General features: G+C 46.1%; 1 protein-coding gene across 1 annotated transcript in view; it reads left to right on the top strand.

The window, feature by feature from the left end:
- The first annotated feature begins 3,816 nt into the window (after positions 1 to 3,816).
- The window catches only part of LOC147112824 (fibrocystin-like), a 610,710-nt gene continuing 595,080 nt past the window's right edge, over positions 3,817 to 19,446 (top strand). The window contains exons 1-4 of the mRNA XM_085998227.1: positions 3,817 to 3,985; positions 5,112 to 5,250; positions 14,457 to 14,614; positions 17,951 to 18,135. Of these exons, the coding sequence (XP_085854353.1) occupies positions 3,871 to 3,985; positions 5,112 to 5,250; positions 14,457 to 14,614; positions 17,951 to 18,135 (597 nt within the window). The 5' untranslated portion in view covers positions 3,817 to 3,870. The remainder of the gene's footprint in view (positions 3,986 to 5,111; positions 5,251 to 14,456; positions 14,615 to 17,950; positions 18,136 to 19,446) is intronic.

The following is a 19,446-nucleotide window of genomic DNA, read 5'->3' as shown; positions in this document are numbered from 1 at the left end:
CATTTACTCTCGTTAGAAATGCGGGCAGGAGTGGTGAGTGGGTCTTCCATGCACCTAGCCCTGATTTTGGTCACAGTGGGGGCCCTGATGAGTGGCGAGGGGGTGGGGGGGTGGGGTGGGGTGGTGGGTGCCACTTAACATGGCTTCCAACTCTCATGGTCCCTCTGTTCGGAGGATTGGAAATCCATGACCATCCAACAAATTCCATTGAAAAGTTTTGGTTTGAAAGTTGCGAACAGACCTTCACTTAGCCATTAATGTAATCAACCTATGATTATCATTTAACTAATCCTTTAGAACCCAGTAGAAGCTTTACTGTAAAGGTACATGGTGGGCTGGGTTTGAAACACAGTGGCAGCTCCCATGGACACTTTGAGCCCTGATTTTAACTGGGGACGAAGGGCGAGGGTGGGACTGGTGGGGTGAACATCATGAGGCCCGGTACATTTTAACTCCCGGGCCTGACTCCTGCCCGAAGCCGGTATCAATGGTATGAAGCTGGCGGGTGGGCGTTGGCTGAGTGCAGCAGGACGCTGCAGCCGAGGACCCGCAGGAACAGTCCGCGGCAGTCAGGTGAGTGGATGGGGGAGGCATGAGGCGATCATGGTTTGGACAGAAACCTGGGGCAGGGGAGGCCTAAGCTTTCCTTGTGCTCCATGATGGTCAGTGTTTCAGGGAGGCCGGCACCAAGCACTGAACGTGCTGCTACAAGCAAAAATGTCATCAGGGTCTGAAATGTCATCAGAGCACTGATTCTTGAATTTCAATGAGGCCTTCACCTACCTGGGTCAAGGGCCTCGCACGCTGTCTGAAACGCACCTGTTAAAAAGGCGTGGATCCAGTGAGTAGGACGCTGCTCTGATTTTCAGGGTTATCATTTAACTAATCCTTAGGAACCCAGTAGAAGCATTACTGTAAAGGTACATGGTGGGCAGGCTTTGAAACACAGAGGGTTAAAATTGACCCTTTTATTTTTGTAGTTATTTTGAAATGACGTAATGTTAAATTTTAACCTTGGGATACCCCATCACAGCACCACCTACAGGTGTAATAGTTACTGCAAAGACTAATGTAACCTACTTACTGTTTTCAGTATGAGACAAGTATATATGTATATATGTGCATGTGCGTGTGTGTGTATATATATATATATTTGTCTCACTTTGTCACGCATGCAAATTTCTGTGTCACACTTAAAATAGAGTATAATCACAAAGACAAGCTGCTGTTTTTTCTATCCTCAGTGAGGAACTGTGGATTTATAGCAGTTGCCAATCTACAGAGAAAACAATTATCCCTGAATTGAACTCAGGATGTGCTGATCTGATAATTGAGCTCAGGATGCACCTATTTATACCAGTGGACTTTATGGCCTTAAAGGAACAGGTTAGGTTACACACAGCTGTATCTTACCAGAAGAATAATACATTGTGTGTTATGTGATACAGTGCTGCTGCCCTTATAAAGCAGCATAACCTCCGAATTAAAGAAAACAAATCTGTAAATACTGGAAATATGCGCCCATCTGAAATGTCGTAACTTATCTCTTTGAAGATACTGACTGAACAGCTGTGTGTTTCCAACATTTTATGTGCTTCTTTCAGATAACGTTCAACTTCCTTTGACCAATGGCACAAATATACTAAAAGAAATGCGAGGAGGCCACTAATATTCAAATGTTGCAATATGCAGAGAGCTTGTATTCGATTGCTGTCCCTGATAAAGGTCCAGTTTAAGTACCACTTACAGTCACTGGTACAGTCCTAGTATGAGCCGTGGTAACTGTTACCAGCATTGGTTTTGGTATTGGAGCAAATCATTTTTTTTTTTGGCTGTTTCAAACAGGTCTGCTTTGGATACAAAGGCTACATAACAGGTGGCTTCATAGTGACCCTGACCCACAACAACAGATTGTTTCAGAGTGTTAGGAGCAACATCACTTGTGCATGGAACCCTGACAACACCAGCCCTGCTAGGTAAGGAAATCAGTAGCCAGCGGGAGGGGATGTTACTAAGTATGCAAGGCTGAAGACTCTACTGTGACAGGAAAGCTGGCTGGTCTCGAGACGATGCTGCTCGCCATCCCCCACAGTCCAATAATATGTAAATATTTCCATTATTGCACCATAAATAAGCTTAAGTTGAATTCTGTTTAATATTAATATTGTACCCTGAAGCCATGCAGAGTTAAAATCACCCAGTAATTGATGGTAATAAATATTAATAAAGCAGCTAGTTGGGTATGGAGGGGAGGGCTAGCAGTCACAAACATATATGATACAGAGTTAGATTCAGACCTGATATTAAAGGTGCCGTATTATCTTATTGGGGAGTTTTGCAGGTAAGCTTAGGTACTGGAATCCCCGAGCGCAGTTGTGCGGAAGAAGTGGAAATTCTGTGGGGTGGGGTGGGGTGGGGGGGGTCCTCTGGTGGGAAACTGGCAGAACCTCCCCTGAGAAATAGTGTCAATGACTGAAAATGGCCTTTTATGTGGTTTCTCTGGGGTTTCCACCAATCTCCAGCCTAAGTTACAGCAGGGGATCAGGAGAACCCTACAGAAATGCAAGGTCTTATTATCACCACTTAAATACCACCCCTCCCCCGCTCCCACCAACCGAGAAAAATCGTCTCTGTTACCTTTTTCTTGAAAGTGAACTTCCACCTGCAACCATTTAATTCGATCACAGAAATGTCAGACAATATGCTGAGTTGTTTTTCCACAGACTGGTATTGGTTCTGATCAACTGATGTGCATTAGACTGATACAATTTGGAGTGTGAGCAGAGTGTACTTTTTTTTAAAAACAGGAATAACTTTGCATTCAGTGCAACAAGTTTGTTGTCATTCCTATTTTCCCTGATTCTCTGTCCTCTCCTGAAGTCAATATAATGATTCATGCTGGACAACACTTCTGTGAGTTCAAGCAATCAAGGGCCCATTTTTCATGTGTGTGTCCAAGCAGGCAGTATTGGTGGACTACTAGATCATGGGGTCATCACACTCGGGGGCCCGTCCTGCCCTCATTCATAGTGTGCACACGTCCAATTCCCAGCGGGGGAAAGGACAGTGACCAGGGGTAGGAGTTTTTCTCCTTGCCTAACTTAGGGACACTGTGCCCAATTGTTGGCATCTCACTGCTACCCTGGTTGAGATTAACTGACTCAGCATAGACCAGGGATTGAAACCTGGTTTTAGTGGCTCGTAATACATTATGTGGTACATTTACCCAATAAACCATCAAGGTGGCCAAAAGAGAGATTTTGCTGGTCCTGTACCTGGATGTACTGGGTTGTCTGGGCACAGTGAATACTGGGAAATTGGGCAGACTGGAGCACCTGTCCATAAGGAAGCCCACCTATTTTTTTTGGTTGTTAGTTTAAATGGATGAAAAATGTGGTGGGCTCCCTGATGTGTGCGCACTCCAACTCCACAGGAATTGCGATTGGTCCCCCCTCCCATATCCTGCTCCAGCCCTCCCCTCCCTCCAGGAATTACTTGAGGGCCACTGCTGGCGAGGCAGGCTGCCCAACATTCATCTCTTCGCTCGGGTGAGCTGCCTGTGGAGGCGTGACCAGCACCAGCAGCTTACGCTGAGTCTGCGGCTGAGGCCTGAGGACCAGTTTTCATCGCACATCGGGCCTCTCCGTTGGGGTGAGCGCTAGTCATTTCGCGCTGAATCTGGGCCCGGAAATGGGCCGAGACCAAAATCTACTTTGGGTCAATACTGCCGATTGGTTCTCAAAGGTACGGCAGGGCGTTGCACACTTTTGTGAAGGTTTCCACTCCCCATTTTGCTGTTTCAGCTGGAAGTTTGTATGCGTGGATCTTTGGCATAGCTGCCTGGACAACTCAACCATCCCCCTAGGCCAAATGAAAGATGCTCCAGTGTTTGTAGAACAAATTGATTTAATCTCGGTGGCTGAAGGCGAAGCAATAGATTGGATCTTTGTGGATGAAGTGATTATCACTAACACAAATATAAAGGGTGAGTAAACTTCAATGGCCCCAAGAATTGGTATAGATGAGCAAGTATTAGCCGTAAAATAAGGCATAGGCATGATAGGCCGAATGGTCTCCTTTTGTGCTGTATCATTCGGAAATCAAAATGCCCTTGGAGAATATTTCTAAAAAAATTACTTAAATTTGTATTTAAGTGATTTCTCTAAAGTTGGGGGGGGGGGTGGAGTGCGGATTTTAACTCCCCCCTGATGGACAGGAAAGGGTTGGGGCGGGAGGGTCAAATTGGTAAAAATAAAACCCAACTCGCCGCAAACATGCCTACTTCCGGTTTAACCGCGGCAGGTTTGGCTCTGATTAACCCGCTCAGGAGAGGCGGGTCAGAGATTATACTATTTAAATCAGGCTCCATTCCTCAGATTTTAGGAGCTATTTGAATATAACAGCAGCAGTTTGGGTTTCCCAGGGCTCGGGAAACCCGGTAGCTGAAGGGAGACGGGAGCTGCCAGATCCAGCAGGTAAATACTTTTCCAGCACTGCTTGTGGGCCAGGAGGAGCCGGCCCCTCAAGCAAACCTTCTGCTGTGATCTCTCCCTCCCCGCGATTGGCCTACTGCCCCGTGATCTTCAAATGCCGCCCACAATCTCCCCCCTCCCTGTGATCTCTCCCTCCGCAATTTCTCCTCCTCGCTGCCGCGCCTGAGCCCCCCCCACCAACCCTCGATCTTCTCCGATTGCTGTGGACCATCCCCAGCGGGCCCCTGGTGCGGCCTTCTACCACAGGCTTTCTCATCCGATAGCCAGGCAGGAAAGAGAGAAAAAATATTCTAATAATGTCCTGCCATTAAATTTGACAGGATCTCCGCCTTCCCGATATTTCCGGGTTTCCTGGCAGCGGACATGTATCCTTGCTCCCTCCCCGCCTCCCCATAAATATCAGGGTTAATGTTTTCCATTTTTTCCCAACTTCATAATTTATATATAATATATATCAAAGGACAGTGACGTACCTCACTCAAGTAGCAAGTTGGTCTCAAAAGTATTGGTGTGGAGGGTTATTCCAAAGGATTGTAACATTTAAAAAAAAACAGGACTGGAGATCTTTTCATGTATATAAATAACAAATATGAGTTTTAATCTCTTCTTCCACTCCAGTATTTCCAGTCGATCCCAGACCAGCTCGGCCTGGTGGGAACCTCATACAAACCGTGAAAGTAACTGGGTCAGCGCCGAATTACAGCCTAACCTTACTCGTCGCCAAATGTGGAACTGGGCTCCCTCTGATCACACTCGGGTGAGAGAATATAGATGTGACTTTTCTTTTAGAGCAACATACGCAGAACTAAAACAAAGGGGGGAATTGTAACATAGGGGAGCGGGTGGGATTGGGTGGGGGTGGGGGGTTAAATGGGTAAAAAATGGAAGCGTGTCGGGAAGGCGGCTCCAACCTGCCAACTTCTGGCTTTTACTCAGGCAGGACAAGTGGCGGGCAGCCAATCCGCTCCCAGGAGGTGGGTTGGCATTTTAACTACGTTCATGAGGCTGGAAGCCTGGATTTAACCTGCTTTGCAGGTCTGGCTGCGGTTGACCAGGTTTCCCATGCCTTGGGAAACCCAGCAACTGCAGCAAGGCGAGGAGAGCCTCAGGGAGCAGTCCTTGTGGGCCTAGAGGAGCAGGAGTGCTTCTTTCCAGCCCTCCAGGTTCCCCAACCATCAGACACCCACCCCCATACAACACCTACCCACCCCCCACCCCCAACCAAGATCGGACTCCCTCCCCGGGGTCAGGGATCGGAACCCCGGTTGGGATTGGACACCCCCCGGGGTCAAGGAGCGGACCCCCTTGGGATCTGACCCCCCGGGGTCAGGGATAGGACCTACCTGGTCCTGTGGCCTCTTCTCCAATGTTCCCTGCCCGACTGGAAGCCAAGTCTGTCAATCGGGCCAACTTGTGGGCGGGGAGCCTGTCAGTGAGATAAGATGCATGCTGTGGAGTTAAATCTCTTCCGGGTTTCCCGTGTGTTCCCAGTATGTCAAAATGTTAAAAATCACCCAAAGAATCTGACCCAAATATTCTGAGGGGGGAGGATGAACAACCAAAGTTCGTGGTCCATACCGATACCAATGACATAGGTAGAAAGAGGGATGAGGTCCTGCCGGCAGATTTCAGGGAGCTAGGAAAGAGATTAAAAAGCAGGACCTCAATGGTAGTAGTCTCTGGATTACTCCTGGTGCCATGCGCGAGTGAGTATAGAAATAGGAGGATAGAGTAGATGAATGCATGGCTGGAGAGGTGGTGCACAGTATGGTATGGCAGCTGTAGCTACTATGACCGGAAAGCCCTGCAGCGGGTAGTCAAAACTGCCCAACGCATTATCGGCACCCAGCTACCGACCATAGAGCACATATACGAGAAACGCTGTTTACGGAGGTCACGGTCCATCATCAAAGACCCTACCCACCCCAGCCACAGTCTGTTTGCCCTCCTGCCATCTGGGAGACGCTACAGATGCATTCGCACCCGAACGACCAGATTTAGGAACAGCTTCTTTCCCAGGGCTGTCATCCTACTGAACTCCACAAATAAACTCTAAAGCCTGCACATCTGCCAGTGCACTTTATTATGTTTATGTTAATGTACTCCAAGCCAAATGAATGTTGAATGTTTAAATGTCTTAATCTAAATGTACACTCTCGGGAGCCGCAAGCCTACATTTCGTTGTACTGCACTTGTGCACTAACAATGACAATAAAGTTGATTGATTGATTGATTGATAAGCTGGACAGGTTGCACCTCAACCGAGCCGGTACCAATATCCTCACGGGGAGGTTTGCTTGTGCTGTTGGGGAGGGTTTAAACTAATTGGTGGGGGGATGGGCACCAGGATGTAGCATTAGAAAGGAGAAACAAAGGGATTTCCAAAAGGCGTTTGATAAAGTGCCACATAATAGGCTTGCCAGCAAAGTTGAAGCCCATGGAATAAAAGGGACAGTGGCAGCATGGATACAAAATTGGCTAAGTGACAGGAAATAGAGAGTAGTGGTGAACGTTTGTTTATCGGATTGGAGGAAGGTATACAGTGGTGTTCCCCAGGGGTTGGTTCTAGGACCACTGCTTTTCTTGATATATATTAATGACTTGGATGTGCGTGTACAGGGCACAATTTCAAAATTTGCAGATGACACAAGACTTGGAAGTATAGTGAACAGTGAGGAGGATAGTGATAGACTTCAAGAGGACATAGACAGGCTGGTGGAATGGGCGGACACATGGCAGATGAAATTTAATGCAGAAAAGTGCAAAGTGATACATTTTGGTAGAAAGAATGAAGAGAGGAAATTAAAGGGTACAATCCTAAAGGGGGTGCATGAACAGAGAGACCTGGGGAGTATATGTGCACAAATCGTTGAAGGTGGCAGGACAGGTTGAGAAAGCAGTTTAAAAAGCTTATGGGATCCTGGGCCCCATGAATAGAGGCATAGGGCAGGATTTTCATTGGGCCATGGAGTCAGGATTGGAGGTGTGGGGGGGGGTGTTAAAATCCCGAAATCAGGGGTCCCGACACCATCCCGCCCCCAACCTGCCTCCATGCCAGTTTCAAAGGAGGCGGGTACCCGCGCCGCACTGGGACCCGCCTCCCTGAGGCGGGAAGGGGATTAGTGCCAGTTAACTGCTTGTTAACAGGTAGTTAACAGGCAGTTTTTAGCCTAATCCCTATTTTTAAGGTTGAAGTGTGGGATTCCCGATGGCTCCAAACCACGCCAAGTTAGAGGAGGCGGGCCGTCGGGTTGAAGGACTTGGAGGGGTCGTGATGTCGGTGTTCAGGTGAGTAATGTGTGCATGAGTGCAAAGGTAAGTGTGTTTGGTGTGCCTAAAGTGTTTAAAGAAGTTTAAATGATCTTTTCTTACCTTTACAGCCTTCCTTCCTTTAGGTCTCGGGAGACCCTCATCTCACCGGCACAGAAAGCAGAATGGCTGCGAACTGTCAAAAGTGACAGCCTTCAGCTTTCTGTGCAGGAGAGATTTCTAACTGAGTCTGTGGAGAAGGACTCATGTTAGAAGTAAGACTGTCAGTGTTTGACAGCTTCAAACAGCTGTGAAACACTGATATTTCATCTGTCAAAACCTCTTGACAGATGAAATTTCAGTCAGTGACGTCACCTGTTGCCGGGTGGCCCTTAATTGGCCTGCTTAGCCTGCTGGGCGGGCTCAACAAAGGTCAATCAAGTTAAAATCGCGTGGATTGGCCGCATCTCGATGGAGGCGGGACAACAACCCCGAAAGTTGTAGTCCCGCCTCCATCACGCCCCCTGAATGAAAATCCAGCCCATAGAGTACAAAAGCGTGGAAATTATGATGAACCTTTATAAAACACTGGTTCGGCCTCAACTGGGCACTGCACTTTAGGAAGGATGTGAAGTCCTTAGAGATGGAGTATAAAAACAGGGAAGTCTTGCTGCAGTTATACAGGGTATTGGTGAGGCCACACCTGGAATACTGCGTGCAGTTTTGGTTTCCATATTTAAGAAAAGATATACTTGCTCTCGAGGCAGTTCAGAGAAGGTTCACTCGGTTGGTTCCAGAGATGAGGGGGTTGACGTATGAGGAAAGGTTGAGTAGGTTGGGACTCTACTCATTGGAGTTCAGAAGAATGAGAGGTGATCTTATCGAAACATATAAGATTGTGAGGGGGCTTGATCGGGTGGATGCGGTGAGGATGTTTCCACTGATGGGTGAGACTAGAACTAGGGGGCATAATCTTAGAATAAGGGGCTGCCCTTTCAAAACTGAGATGAGGAGAAACTTCTTCACTTAGAGGGTAGTAAATTTATGGAATTTGCTACCCCAGAGAGCTGTGGATGCTGAAATATTAAATAAATTTAAAATGGAGATAGACATTTTCCTAGCAGATAAGGGAATTAGGGGTTACGGGGAGAGGGCAGGGAAGTGGACATGAGTCTAGATTCAGATCAGCCATGATCCTATTGAATGGCGGAGCAGGCCCGAGGGGCCGTATGGCCTACTCCTGCTCCTATTTCTTATGTTCTTATGTTCTTATGAGGGTGCAGAAAAGGTTTATGAGAATGATTCCAGGGATGAGGGACTTTAGTTATGTGGATAAGCTGGAGAAGCTGGGGTTGTTCTCATAAGAACATAAGAAATAGGAGCAGGAGTAGGCCAATCGGCCCCTCGAGCCTGCTCCGCCATTCAATAAGATCATGATCATGATCCTAACCTCAAATCTACTTTCACTCTCCATCCCACCCGAACCCATGTGATCTCCCGGGAGAGGCGAAAAACCAGATAAAAAACCCAATGGCCAATTTGGGAGAAAAAATCTGAGAAATTCCTCTCCGACCCATCTAGGCGATCGAAACTCGTCCAGGAGATCACTCTATCCCTGTATTTCCTGCAGTACTTACCTTCTGTAAGAGGTGATCTCCACCCCAGCCAGGAACAGGCCCAATTTACTCTTGAAGGACTCCTAGCTGGCAGCCTGTTCCCAAGGTCTCCACTAATCCCTGTGAATAGTACCATCTCCTGAAATCTAACACAGAATTAGAACACAAGAAGTAGGAGCAGGACCAGGCTATACGGCCCCTGGGCCCGCTCCGACACCAACAGGGCCATGACCAATCTGAACCTAGACTTATGTTCGATTTCCTGCCCGCTCCCCGTAACCCCTAATTCCCTTTACTTCTAGGAAACTGTCTATTTCTGTTTTAAATTTATTTAATGATGTAGCTTCCACAGCTCTCTAGGGCAGCACATTCCACAGACCTACCACCCTCTGAGTGAAGAAGTTTCTCCTCATCTCAGTTTTGAAAGAGCAGCCCCTTATTCTAAGATTATGCCCCCTAGTTCTAGTTTCACCCATCATTGGTAACATCCTCACCGCATCCACCCGATCAAGCCCCTTCACAATCTTATATGTTTCAATAAGATCGCCTCTCATTCTTCTGAACTCCAATGAGTAGAGTCCCAATCTACTCAACCTCTCCTCATATGTCAACCCCCTCATCCCCGGGATTAACCGAGTGAACCTTCTTTGTACTGCCTCGAGAGCAAGTATGTCGTTTCTTAAGTATGGACACCAAAACTGTATGCAGTATTCCAGGTGTGGTCTCACCAATACCTTTTACAACTGCAGCAATACCTCCCTGTTTTTATATTCCATCCCCCTAGCAATAAAAGCCAACATTCCATTGGCCTTCTTGATCACCTGCTGCACCTACATACTAACTTTTTGTGTTTCGTGCACCAGGACCCCCAGATCCCTTTGTACTTCAGTACTTTCCAGTTTCTTGCCATTAAGATAATAACTTGCTTTATGATTTTTCCTGCCAAAGTGCATAACCTCACACTTTCCAGTATTATATTCCATCTGCCAAATCTCTGCCCACTTACTTAGCCTGTCTATGTCCCTTTGCAGGTTTTTTATGTCCTCCTCACTCACTACTTTCCCTCCCATCTTTGTATCATCTGCAAACTTTGATATGTTACACTCGGTCCCTTCCTCCAAATCGTTAATATAGATTGTAAAGAGTTGGGGTCCCAGCACTGACCCCTGTGGAACACCACTAGTTACTGATTGCCAGTCTGAGAATGAACCAATTATCCCAACTCTCTGCTTTCTGTTAGATAGCCAATCTTCCACCCATGCCAGAATATTACCCCCAATCCCGTGATTTTTTATCTTGGGCAATAATCTTTTGTTCTCCTTAGAGTAGAGAAGATTGAGAGGAGATTTGATAGAGGTGTTCAAAACCATGAGGGGTCTGGACAAAGTAGATAGAGAGAAACTGTTCCCATTGGCAGAAGGGTCGAGAACCAAAGGGTACAGATTTAAGGTGATTGGCAGAAGAACCAAAGGCGACATGAGGAAAAACTTTTTTAGGCAGTGAGTGGTTAGGATCTGGAATGCACTGCCTGAACGGGTGGTGGAGGCAGATTCAATCTCGGCTTTCAAAAGGGAATTGGGGAAGAACCTGAAGAAAAAAAATTTGCAGGGCTACGGGGAAAACGGCAGGGGATTGGGACTAGCTGAGGTGCTCTTGCAGAGAGCCGGCACAGGCTCGATGGGTCAACTGGCCTCCTACTGTGCTGTAACCATTCTATAATTCTAAGATTAGCCCAAAAATACTTTAAAAAAAGTGATTACAGATTTTTTTTTTTTATTGACACTGACTGAGTTGATCGAGTGGCCGTAATTTTCTCCATGTAGGCGGGTTGGGGGTGGGGGGTCTCTGAGGGAGGCCGGTTTTACCGTAGGCCCTGCTGACTTTAACTGCAGGGCCTGATTTGCATCTGAGGCCTCAGATCCCCGCCCGCAGCCAGCCAGATTATGAGGCTGGCTGGCTACGGGCGGATAGGCCTGCAGATACAGAGAGGGAGCAAGGAGTTGGTCCGGGGAAGGGATTGGTGGTGGCAGGGCGGGGGGGCTGTCGGGGATCGGTTAGCTCAGGGATCGGCTAGCTCAGGGATCGTTGGCGGGGGGGCTGTCGGGGATTGGCTGGCTCGGGGATTGTTGGCGGGGGGTTGTCGGGGATTGGCTGGCTCGGGGATCATTGGCGGGGAGCTGTCGGGGATTGGCTGGCTTGGGGATTGTTGGCGTGGGGGTGTCGGGGATTGGCTGGCTCGGGGATCGGTGGGCAGGGGGTCGGGGATTGGCTGGCTTGGGGATCGTTGGCGGGGGACTGTCGGGGATTGGCTGGCTCAGGGATTGTTGGCGGGGGGCTGTCGGAGATTGGCTGGCTCGGGGATCTTTGGCGGGGGGGGTGTCGGGGATTGGTTGGCTCGGGGATCGTTGGCAGGGATGGGCAGGGGAGAGAGAGGATCGGGTCCGGCCACCGAAGGATTGTCGCCGGCCTCAGCGTCATTGGTGGGGTAGTGGTGAGGTCTCATGGTGGGGATGGGAGGCTTGGGGAGATGATTGGAGGCCTCGTATTGGGTTCTCCGATCACTAGGAGGTGGGTAAGCCACTTACCTCCTGCATGCAGCAGTCCCCACCTTGGTTTAACTGCCAAGCTTCACGAAATGTGTGAAACCTGTCCACAGGCAGTTAAATGCAGGTGAAAAAAGAGGCTTCCAGCCTCATTATAATATTTATATTGACGCACCGCCCCCCCCTGGGAGCGGGTTGATCGCCTGCCCCGTCCCACCTCTGGTAAAACTGGAAGTGGGCGGGTTGGAGGCGGGATCAGGTCGGGAATCCCATTTTTAACAATTTAACTGCCCCCCCCCCCCCCCGCTCCAAACCCACCCGTTTTGTTAGGGGAAATTCCGGCCAGTGTGGTCAATGCAGTCAGTGGTTAAAATGCTATCCAATGTTGTTAACTATTTTTTTTAAATGTTTGTGCTCATTGAGGTGATACATTAGAAAGGAGAACATTTTTTAACAGGCAAGGTGCCATTTTATGTCAATCGTGCTGGAGAACTATTTGTAACAACATCTGTGTAATAATTTTTGTTACAAATACATATATTTTTGAACATTCCTCTTAATAAGGATATTGCTATTTTAATCCCAGACTGCCTTCCATCAGGATTGTGAGTGAATAGTTACACAATGTTGATTGCAAATGTGCAAAATTCCAGGCTTTTCTGATATATAACATTTTCCAGCTTTTCTATACAGTTTTAGCCTTAAGTGATCATAGGTTAGATGTAGAACGTAGCTCTTGCTAAACTGTCACAACAATATGCTTTATCCTTGCATTCAGAAGAGCACCCACTAGTGCAATAGAGTGATATTTCAACTTACCATACCAGCCAACCTTGAGGCCTTTCTAAGTGAGGCTGGGAGTTGATGCTAAGCGGTTATGCATTCACAAGATCACAAGATCAATATGGACAAGGAAGAGCAATCAGCCCAACTTTATTTATCCCTCCTAATAGACCCTACAGTCCTCACATCACGGCATCCAATCGTTTTTTTAAATGTTTGCGGGGTTTTTGTCTCTCCTCTACCCAAGTGTCAATTCCATGTATTGATCCCGCTTTGTGTCACAAACTTCCTGATGTCCATTCTAAAAAGTCATTTACTAGCATTAACCTGTGTCCCTTGTCCTGGACTCAAAGGTTTAATTTGAAGTAATTTTCCAGCTCCACCTTTTCTATACTGTTACCATCTTGTCTATCTCAATGAGTTCACCTCTCAGTTGTTCCCCTTTCATGACTAAAAAGTCTAAGTTTCTCCAGTTTGTCCTGGAATTTCAGATGCTAGGGATCAGCCTTGTGGCTCCTCTCTGCCTCCAGGGAATGAATGTCCTATCAGTGACCAGATATTATCAGATCAGAGCCCTATACAGTTTAACCATAACTCCGCTGAATTGTACAATGGTCTTTTAACTATGTAGTTCAACATCCTGTTGGCTTTTTCTGCTGTTTTGCATTGGTTGGACACGTTTAGTGTTGAGTCTACAAAGACCTTTGATCTATTTCCACATCATCCATTGCTATTTTAAGACCATTCATGGAGTACTTACATCATCCATTTTCCTTCCTTCCTGCAGTACTTTACACTTGTCCATATTAACTTTCATCTGCTGTTGTTCTCCCGCTAACATATTTTGGCCAACTCATTTTACTTCTTCAATTCAATTACTCATCCCAGTTTGGTATTGTCTACAGATTTGACCAATTTGCATTGAGTTTCTGAATACCCGTCAGTGTAAATTAGAAACAGTTCCTGGGACACCACACTCAGCACTTCCCCTCACCCCAACATAACTGCTTTTACTAGCATGCACCCCTATCTACCCTTCAACCAATTTCTTAACCACTCCAAAGTTTTACCCTGAATCCCCATGGTTTTGAGCTTTCTTGCAGCCATTTGTGTAGAATTTTGTTGAATGCTTTTTAGAAGTCAAGGTGCACTTTGTTGCACAAAACAGTCGAGGAGGTTGGTCGGGCAGGATCTTCCCCATCTGAATCTATATTGACTGTTCGTTGCTAGATATTTGTTGCGCAGGCGATCCTCAAATAATTGATTCAATTATTTTATCTGGTGCTGAAGTAAGAATAATGGCCCTTTACTTGCTTGTATCTACTTTGTCACCTCTTTTGAAAATGGGCAGGTACCATGTTAGCTTGTTTCCAATTTGCTGGGACCTCCCTAGTGTTTATCAAGTCCCTCGCTATGACTGTCAGTACCCCACATATCTCTGGAGCTTTATTTGTTTTGAGCCCCTTTAGCTTGTTTCAGATTTCTGCCTCATTTATACTGAAGTCGTTAATTCTATTTGGGTAACCACTACTCAGGAAGGGCATTTGACTCATGGCTTCCCCAGTGGATATCTTAGAAAAATAATAATTTAGTATATTAACTATCTTGTGCTTGTCTGTGGCTTCATTGTGGTCTTGTGATTCAAACCCAGGTCCCAGAGGTGAAGGAATAGCACGCTAATCCATTGCACCTCTCAGTCACTGCAGTCCATGACAACTATTACTCTGAATCAATAGTACAGCAGTCCTAATACATTATTTCTCCTGTTACAGAGATGCCTTTTTAGCAGAAGGATCTACACATCCTAACAGTGACTATGCCAAGTTGGTAGGGTGGAATTCCATAAATATCACAGTTCAAAGGATTCAGAGTGCAACTCCACCTCTTGGCGGAGTCTTCAGGATTCATCTGCCAGGTGTTATAATTCCAAGTAAGATATATATATTTTTTAAAATCACCTAATGGAAAGTGTTATCTGTGATAAAGCACTGATTAATTATTGCAGCCAAAGAGTGTTAGTAAATTATTGGTGCTTTTTAGCGTGCAATTATTATGAAATACACTTGGTCACTTCTGTACCCTTAATTCTCTGTAAAGAGCCATGAGGCATTTTAAATGAAAGTTGTTTCTCTGAGCTACCAGCAGTGGTACTTATATATATAATAAAATTATTATCCCCAATTTTTTTAAAACTCAAGTTTAGTTAGAAATATTGGCCGGAATTTTCCGGGGGGTTGGGTGGGGGGGTGGGGGGGAGGGGAGGTGGTCAGCGGGTGGGATCAGTGGCAGGTTGGGTAAGAAATTTGATTTTTCCCGCCACAACGTGCCTTTCCCAATGGCACGTCTGTGCTCTTGGATCGGATCCGACCCGCAGAGGCGGGCAACCCAATTAAAGCAATTCTTGTCTTGTTGGCAGACCCTGAATAATGGGTTGAACCTTACCTTTTAACTTGAACTGCTCGCCCACAGGGTCCACGCTGGTCGTGGGCCACATCTGTTAACCTGAGGCGGGAGTTGAATGCCCAGCGAATCAGCTGATTCATTGACAGCTTGAAATGTGCTATAAAAGCTCCCACCTCACAGCTGTTCACTTTCCAAGTGCAGAAGCTGTTGCTTACTCCATTTGGAACACAGATTGAGCTTTATGCAGGCTGCAACTGTGTGATGCAAACTCTCTATCCAGTGTCACCTCATTGGAACAACCTCTCTCACCATTGACAGATTGCTTCTGTCATCTCAACTTCACCTGCCATCTATTCCATCAGCATGGGTACCATTTATACTGTTTCACCTTTGTCCTCAGAATCTGACCACAATGAGCCCCAACACCAGCAGCACCAACAACAACACCAACCTTCTCCGCAATCACCTGATGCTGCATAGGACAGAGGGCATCAGCACCCAATCACATTGCTGCCCAGGAGGCCAGGGATGGCCTCACCATGACTAGATTTACTTCACTTGATGCTGTACACCCTAGCAGCCACATGATGCGCCAGGTTGGCGCCACCCCACACCAACACCATAAAGCATCCCCACAATGTCCAAGCCATTCCTTTCACACTCATCACCATTACGGGGGCTCCTGTTATGTCTCACCATTCACTGCAACTCACTAAGCCACTTCCAAAGGTGCACACAAATCTGTCCAAGAACGCAAAGTGTTGAAAATAAAGGATTCAATGTTTGACACCACATTAACAGAAACTTTACATGAACATTGGATAAAACATGCAAGTGACTACCCTTGTGTGTTGTTAGTTGGTATGATTGGACTAGGATGAGGGTGAATGTGAGGGGTGGCTAGTGAGATGGGGATGTGATAATGTAGATAGAAAGAGAGGGATGGGTGGAGGTGCAAGGTAAGTTGGTGTAAGTAAGGATGTGCAGGAGTAGGGTAGGGAAGGCAGAGTGATGGGGATGTGATGAGAGGCACAGCAGGATGAAGGTGAGTGTGGCTTTGTACTCACGTTTCCTGATCTAATGAGATCATCGAAAGGTTTATGCCACTGCACCCAGGTCCTCCTGACCACATCCCTGTTTGAGACCTTCTCTGCAATCAGGCTGTTTTGGTCTCCTGGGGAAGTCTCTTCTGCCCATCGGAAGGGAAGAGGACCTCCCTGCATGCTCATGGGAGAACCTGGGTGCAGCCCTGCACCTCTGTGCAGCGATTGTCAGTGTTTGCAGCACTCCAATGCTGTAGAACACTGACAGCACAAAGGTCGAAAGTAAGGTGGCCATGGTCCCTTTAAGGAAACTGGCTCAAAACGTGCCATGAAAGACGTCACCAGACCTGCTTCCTCTAATTGGGCCGGGAAACGCACTGGGCGGGCTTAACAAGCCCCATCAACGTAAATTCATTTTAGGCAGTGGGATGGAGCCAGCAGCGGGGCCGCGACCCGCCACCGACACCGGCCGCACCAGACCCGCCGAGGTGAGCAAAATCTCGGCCATTGGTTTTATTTTGGGTTGAGACTCCCTCTTTTATAAAGTATCTTCTTCTCATTGCCTTTTGTGAAAGTATTTCTGTACTATTCACCATTCCCTGACAAGATGACTTTCTGATCTTAGGCCTCTGCTAATGTTAGTTTAATGTTAGATATTCGAATATGTGTCACGGTACTGGCAGCCAGGGTGGTTCATCCACTGAGTTTTTTCTCCCATTCCCAGTGGAGGATCACCTAGCCGCCACTTACTGATTCCTTTCAGACACTGCTGTATCAGCCAAAGAGTCTTACTTTTGAAAACATCAGTTCTCTTTTCCTGTAAAATCCTCTGGGCAGATAGCCGAGTTATTCGCTGTTAAGACTCTTCCCAGAGACTTTAGGGCTTGTGCTTTGCGAGCAAGCGTTTTCTGCTGTCATTTGACCAGCATTCTGGCTGAGCACATTTAAGGGGGTGATTCCGCATTCCGCCTACAGATTATGACAGGGACTGCTTCTCAGGAAATCATAGGAGTGAATCATTTTCATTTTAATGAATGGAAAATTATAGGTTGCACGGCCTCAATTTCCCAAATTGGGCTCCCTGCAAGTGCAGGAATAATTTGAAACGAAATAAAACCGCACTTTGTGTAAGGAGAAAATTCTGTTGGTTGGAAATGTTTTGGTAGAGTAGATAAAGTATGCATCCTATTTAAAATATGGAAACCTGTTTCACTGTGAGAAAAATTGAATGAGCAAAGCGTATAAGCACACAAAGGTGTTCGGAGATACTTCTGTATTATTCCAAGGAAGTATCCCCAAGACCTGCTAAATATCGAGGGACCCAGAGCTACTTGAAGCCAGGCAAAATTCCTTAGCAACTGTTCCTATCTCTAACTGCCTCAGGGATAAATAGAGTGTCCACATGAAAATTAATAAAAAAAAGTATAATGATGGAAAATAATACAGATTTTTTTTTGCCAACAAATTCATGATATATGTTTAATGTACAGAGAAGTGCCTAAAAATGAAATTTACATAAAGGGAGTTAAATTTAAAATTAAATTTGCACCCATATTGTTCTAACAGATTTGTGTCATTGGTGTTCATGGATTAAGTGATGGCTCACTTCATGAATAATTTTCACACTCCATAGTCTATTATGCATTTTCTCAGATATATCTATCCAATATGGCTCTTCTAAATGAACTAGAGACTTTAATGGATATTACCACTTGTTCAGTGAATTTTCTAAGAAGTATTCAATAAAGTGTCAAAAGTTGCACTGTGAATTAATGATCTACTGATGTTTTCATATTGACTTTGTTTGAATTCTTTCACAGGGATTCCAGTGAATGTCTCTTCACAAGGGCTCTGGAATCTTCTGAGGACAAATTCAAACAACTACACAGCTCAGTACTTCAACACCAGTGACTTCACTGTCACAAAAGACTTCAATACCTGCTATCAAAATATCTGGACATTAACTTGGCCCAATACTACTGGTGACCTGCCAAATCTAATACATGTATGTTTATCCATGAAAATATAAGTATGTGCATCCATGCCTTTATCACCATTTGGCTTGAATTCTCTGTTGGTCTCATCAGCCTCTTGAGCTCTACCTTACATTGACTCCAACTTGTTCAGGACTCTATTGGTGATTGTTAAATCCTTCATGTCTTTGTACTCCCATTCTACTGACTTCCCTGATCCAAACTGGTCCACAACTTTTCTGTCCTTATCTTCAAAGCCCTCACTCTTACCTATGCAGTTTTTTTCCAATTCCGTCCCAGCATGCACCCTCCAGTCTTCCGACTTTAGACAAACGTGTCCTCCCTCCTTCATTGCTCCAAGATTGGTGGAGGATCCACCAGCCATCATATCCACATACTCTGGAATTGTCTCCTTAAACTACTCCACCTTTCTACTGCTCTCCCCACCTTCGAAAGCCACTCTAATTCCCTCCCACTTGCTGCTTGGGTCCTGTGATCTCCTTGTGACGTGCCTTAGGTGTTTTGATAAATGAAAAACAATATAAAAGTGTAAGTAGTTGTTTGAAATTAAAACAGAAAATGTCATAAGTGCACAGCGGGTCAGGCAGCATTTGAAAAAAAACAAAGGCTAATATTTCAGTCCTACAAGAAAATATCTCTCGGATGTTGATCAAACTGCTGTGCATTTTCTGTTTTGGTATTTTTCTCTTTCTTTTTACTAAATGTATGTTTGAGCTAACAGGGCTGATTTTCCTCTGCCTTGCTACCAAATAGCACACAAAAATAGATGCAATGCAGAGGTAAAATGGGTACTGTAGGAGTCTATGCACTCCTAACAAAAACACTGTGAACTAAACTGGTAGTTAACAAACTTAGTTTAATGCACTGAAAGTATTATAAAACAAGAAACGCAGGAGAAACTCCAAACAGGTCTGTACACTAGCTCACTCCACGAGGACTAACTGGAAACGCCCTTCAACCCTGACGTCATGACGTTTCCCGCCGTTGAGAACGTCACGTGATCCATGTGATGACGTCATCGCGTCAGATCGCGATTTTATCGATCCCGCGCTGTTTAAACAGGGCAAACATTAAAAGGTAACAATAATGATTAAAGACAATTGTACAAGTTACTGTGAGAGTCTCTTTGGTGGCTTTGCCACATACGCCCACCCAGAATTGTCTTTAATGAGGAAAGTCAATCGCCGAGGAGGTCGGACAAGCCTGTTTGACCGACTCCTAAATTCCCGGAGAGGAAAACGCTGAGCAGGTGGCGAGCTGGCAGGTAGCACGGTGCGGTTAGGCATAGCGGCGGCCGGCGGCCGGCCCCGGCACGGAGGCTG

This window comes from Somniosus microcephalus, chromosome 9 (assembly GCF_052327205.1).
Source record: "Somniosus microcephalus isolate GS21.2 chromosome 9, FLI_Smic_1.0, whole genome shotgun sequence".
Classification (NCBI taxonomy): domain Eukaryota; kingdom Metazoa; phylum Chordata; class Chondrichthyes; order Squaliformes; family Somniosidae; genus Somniosus; species Somniosus microcephalus.
This window is presented reverse-complemented; position numbering and strand designations above follow the sequence as displayed.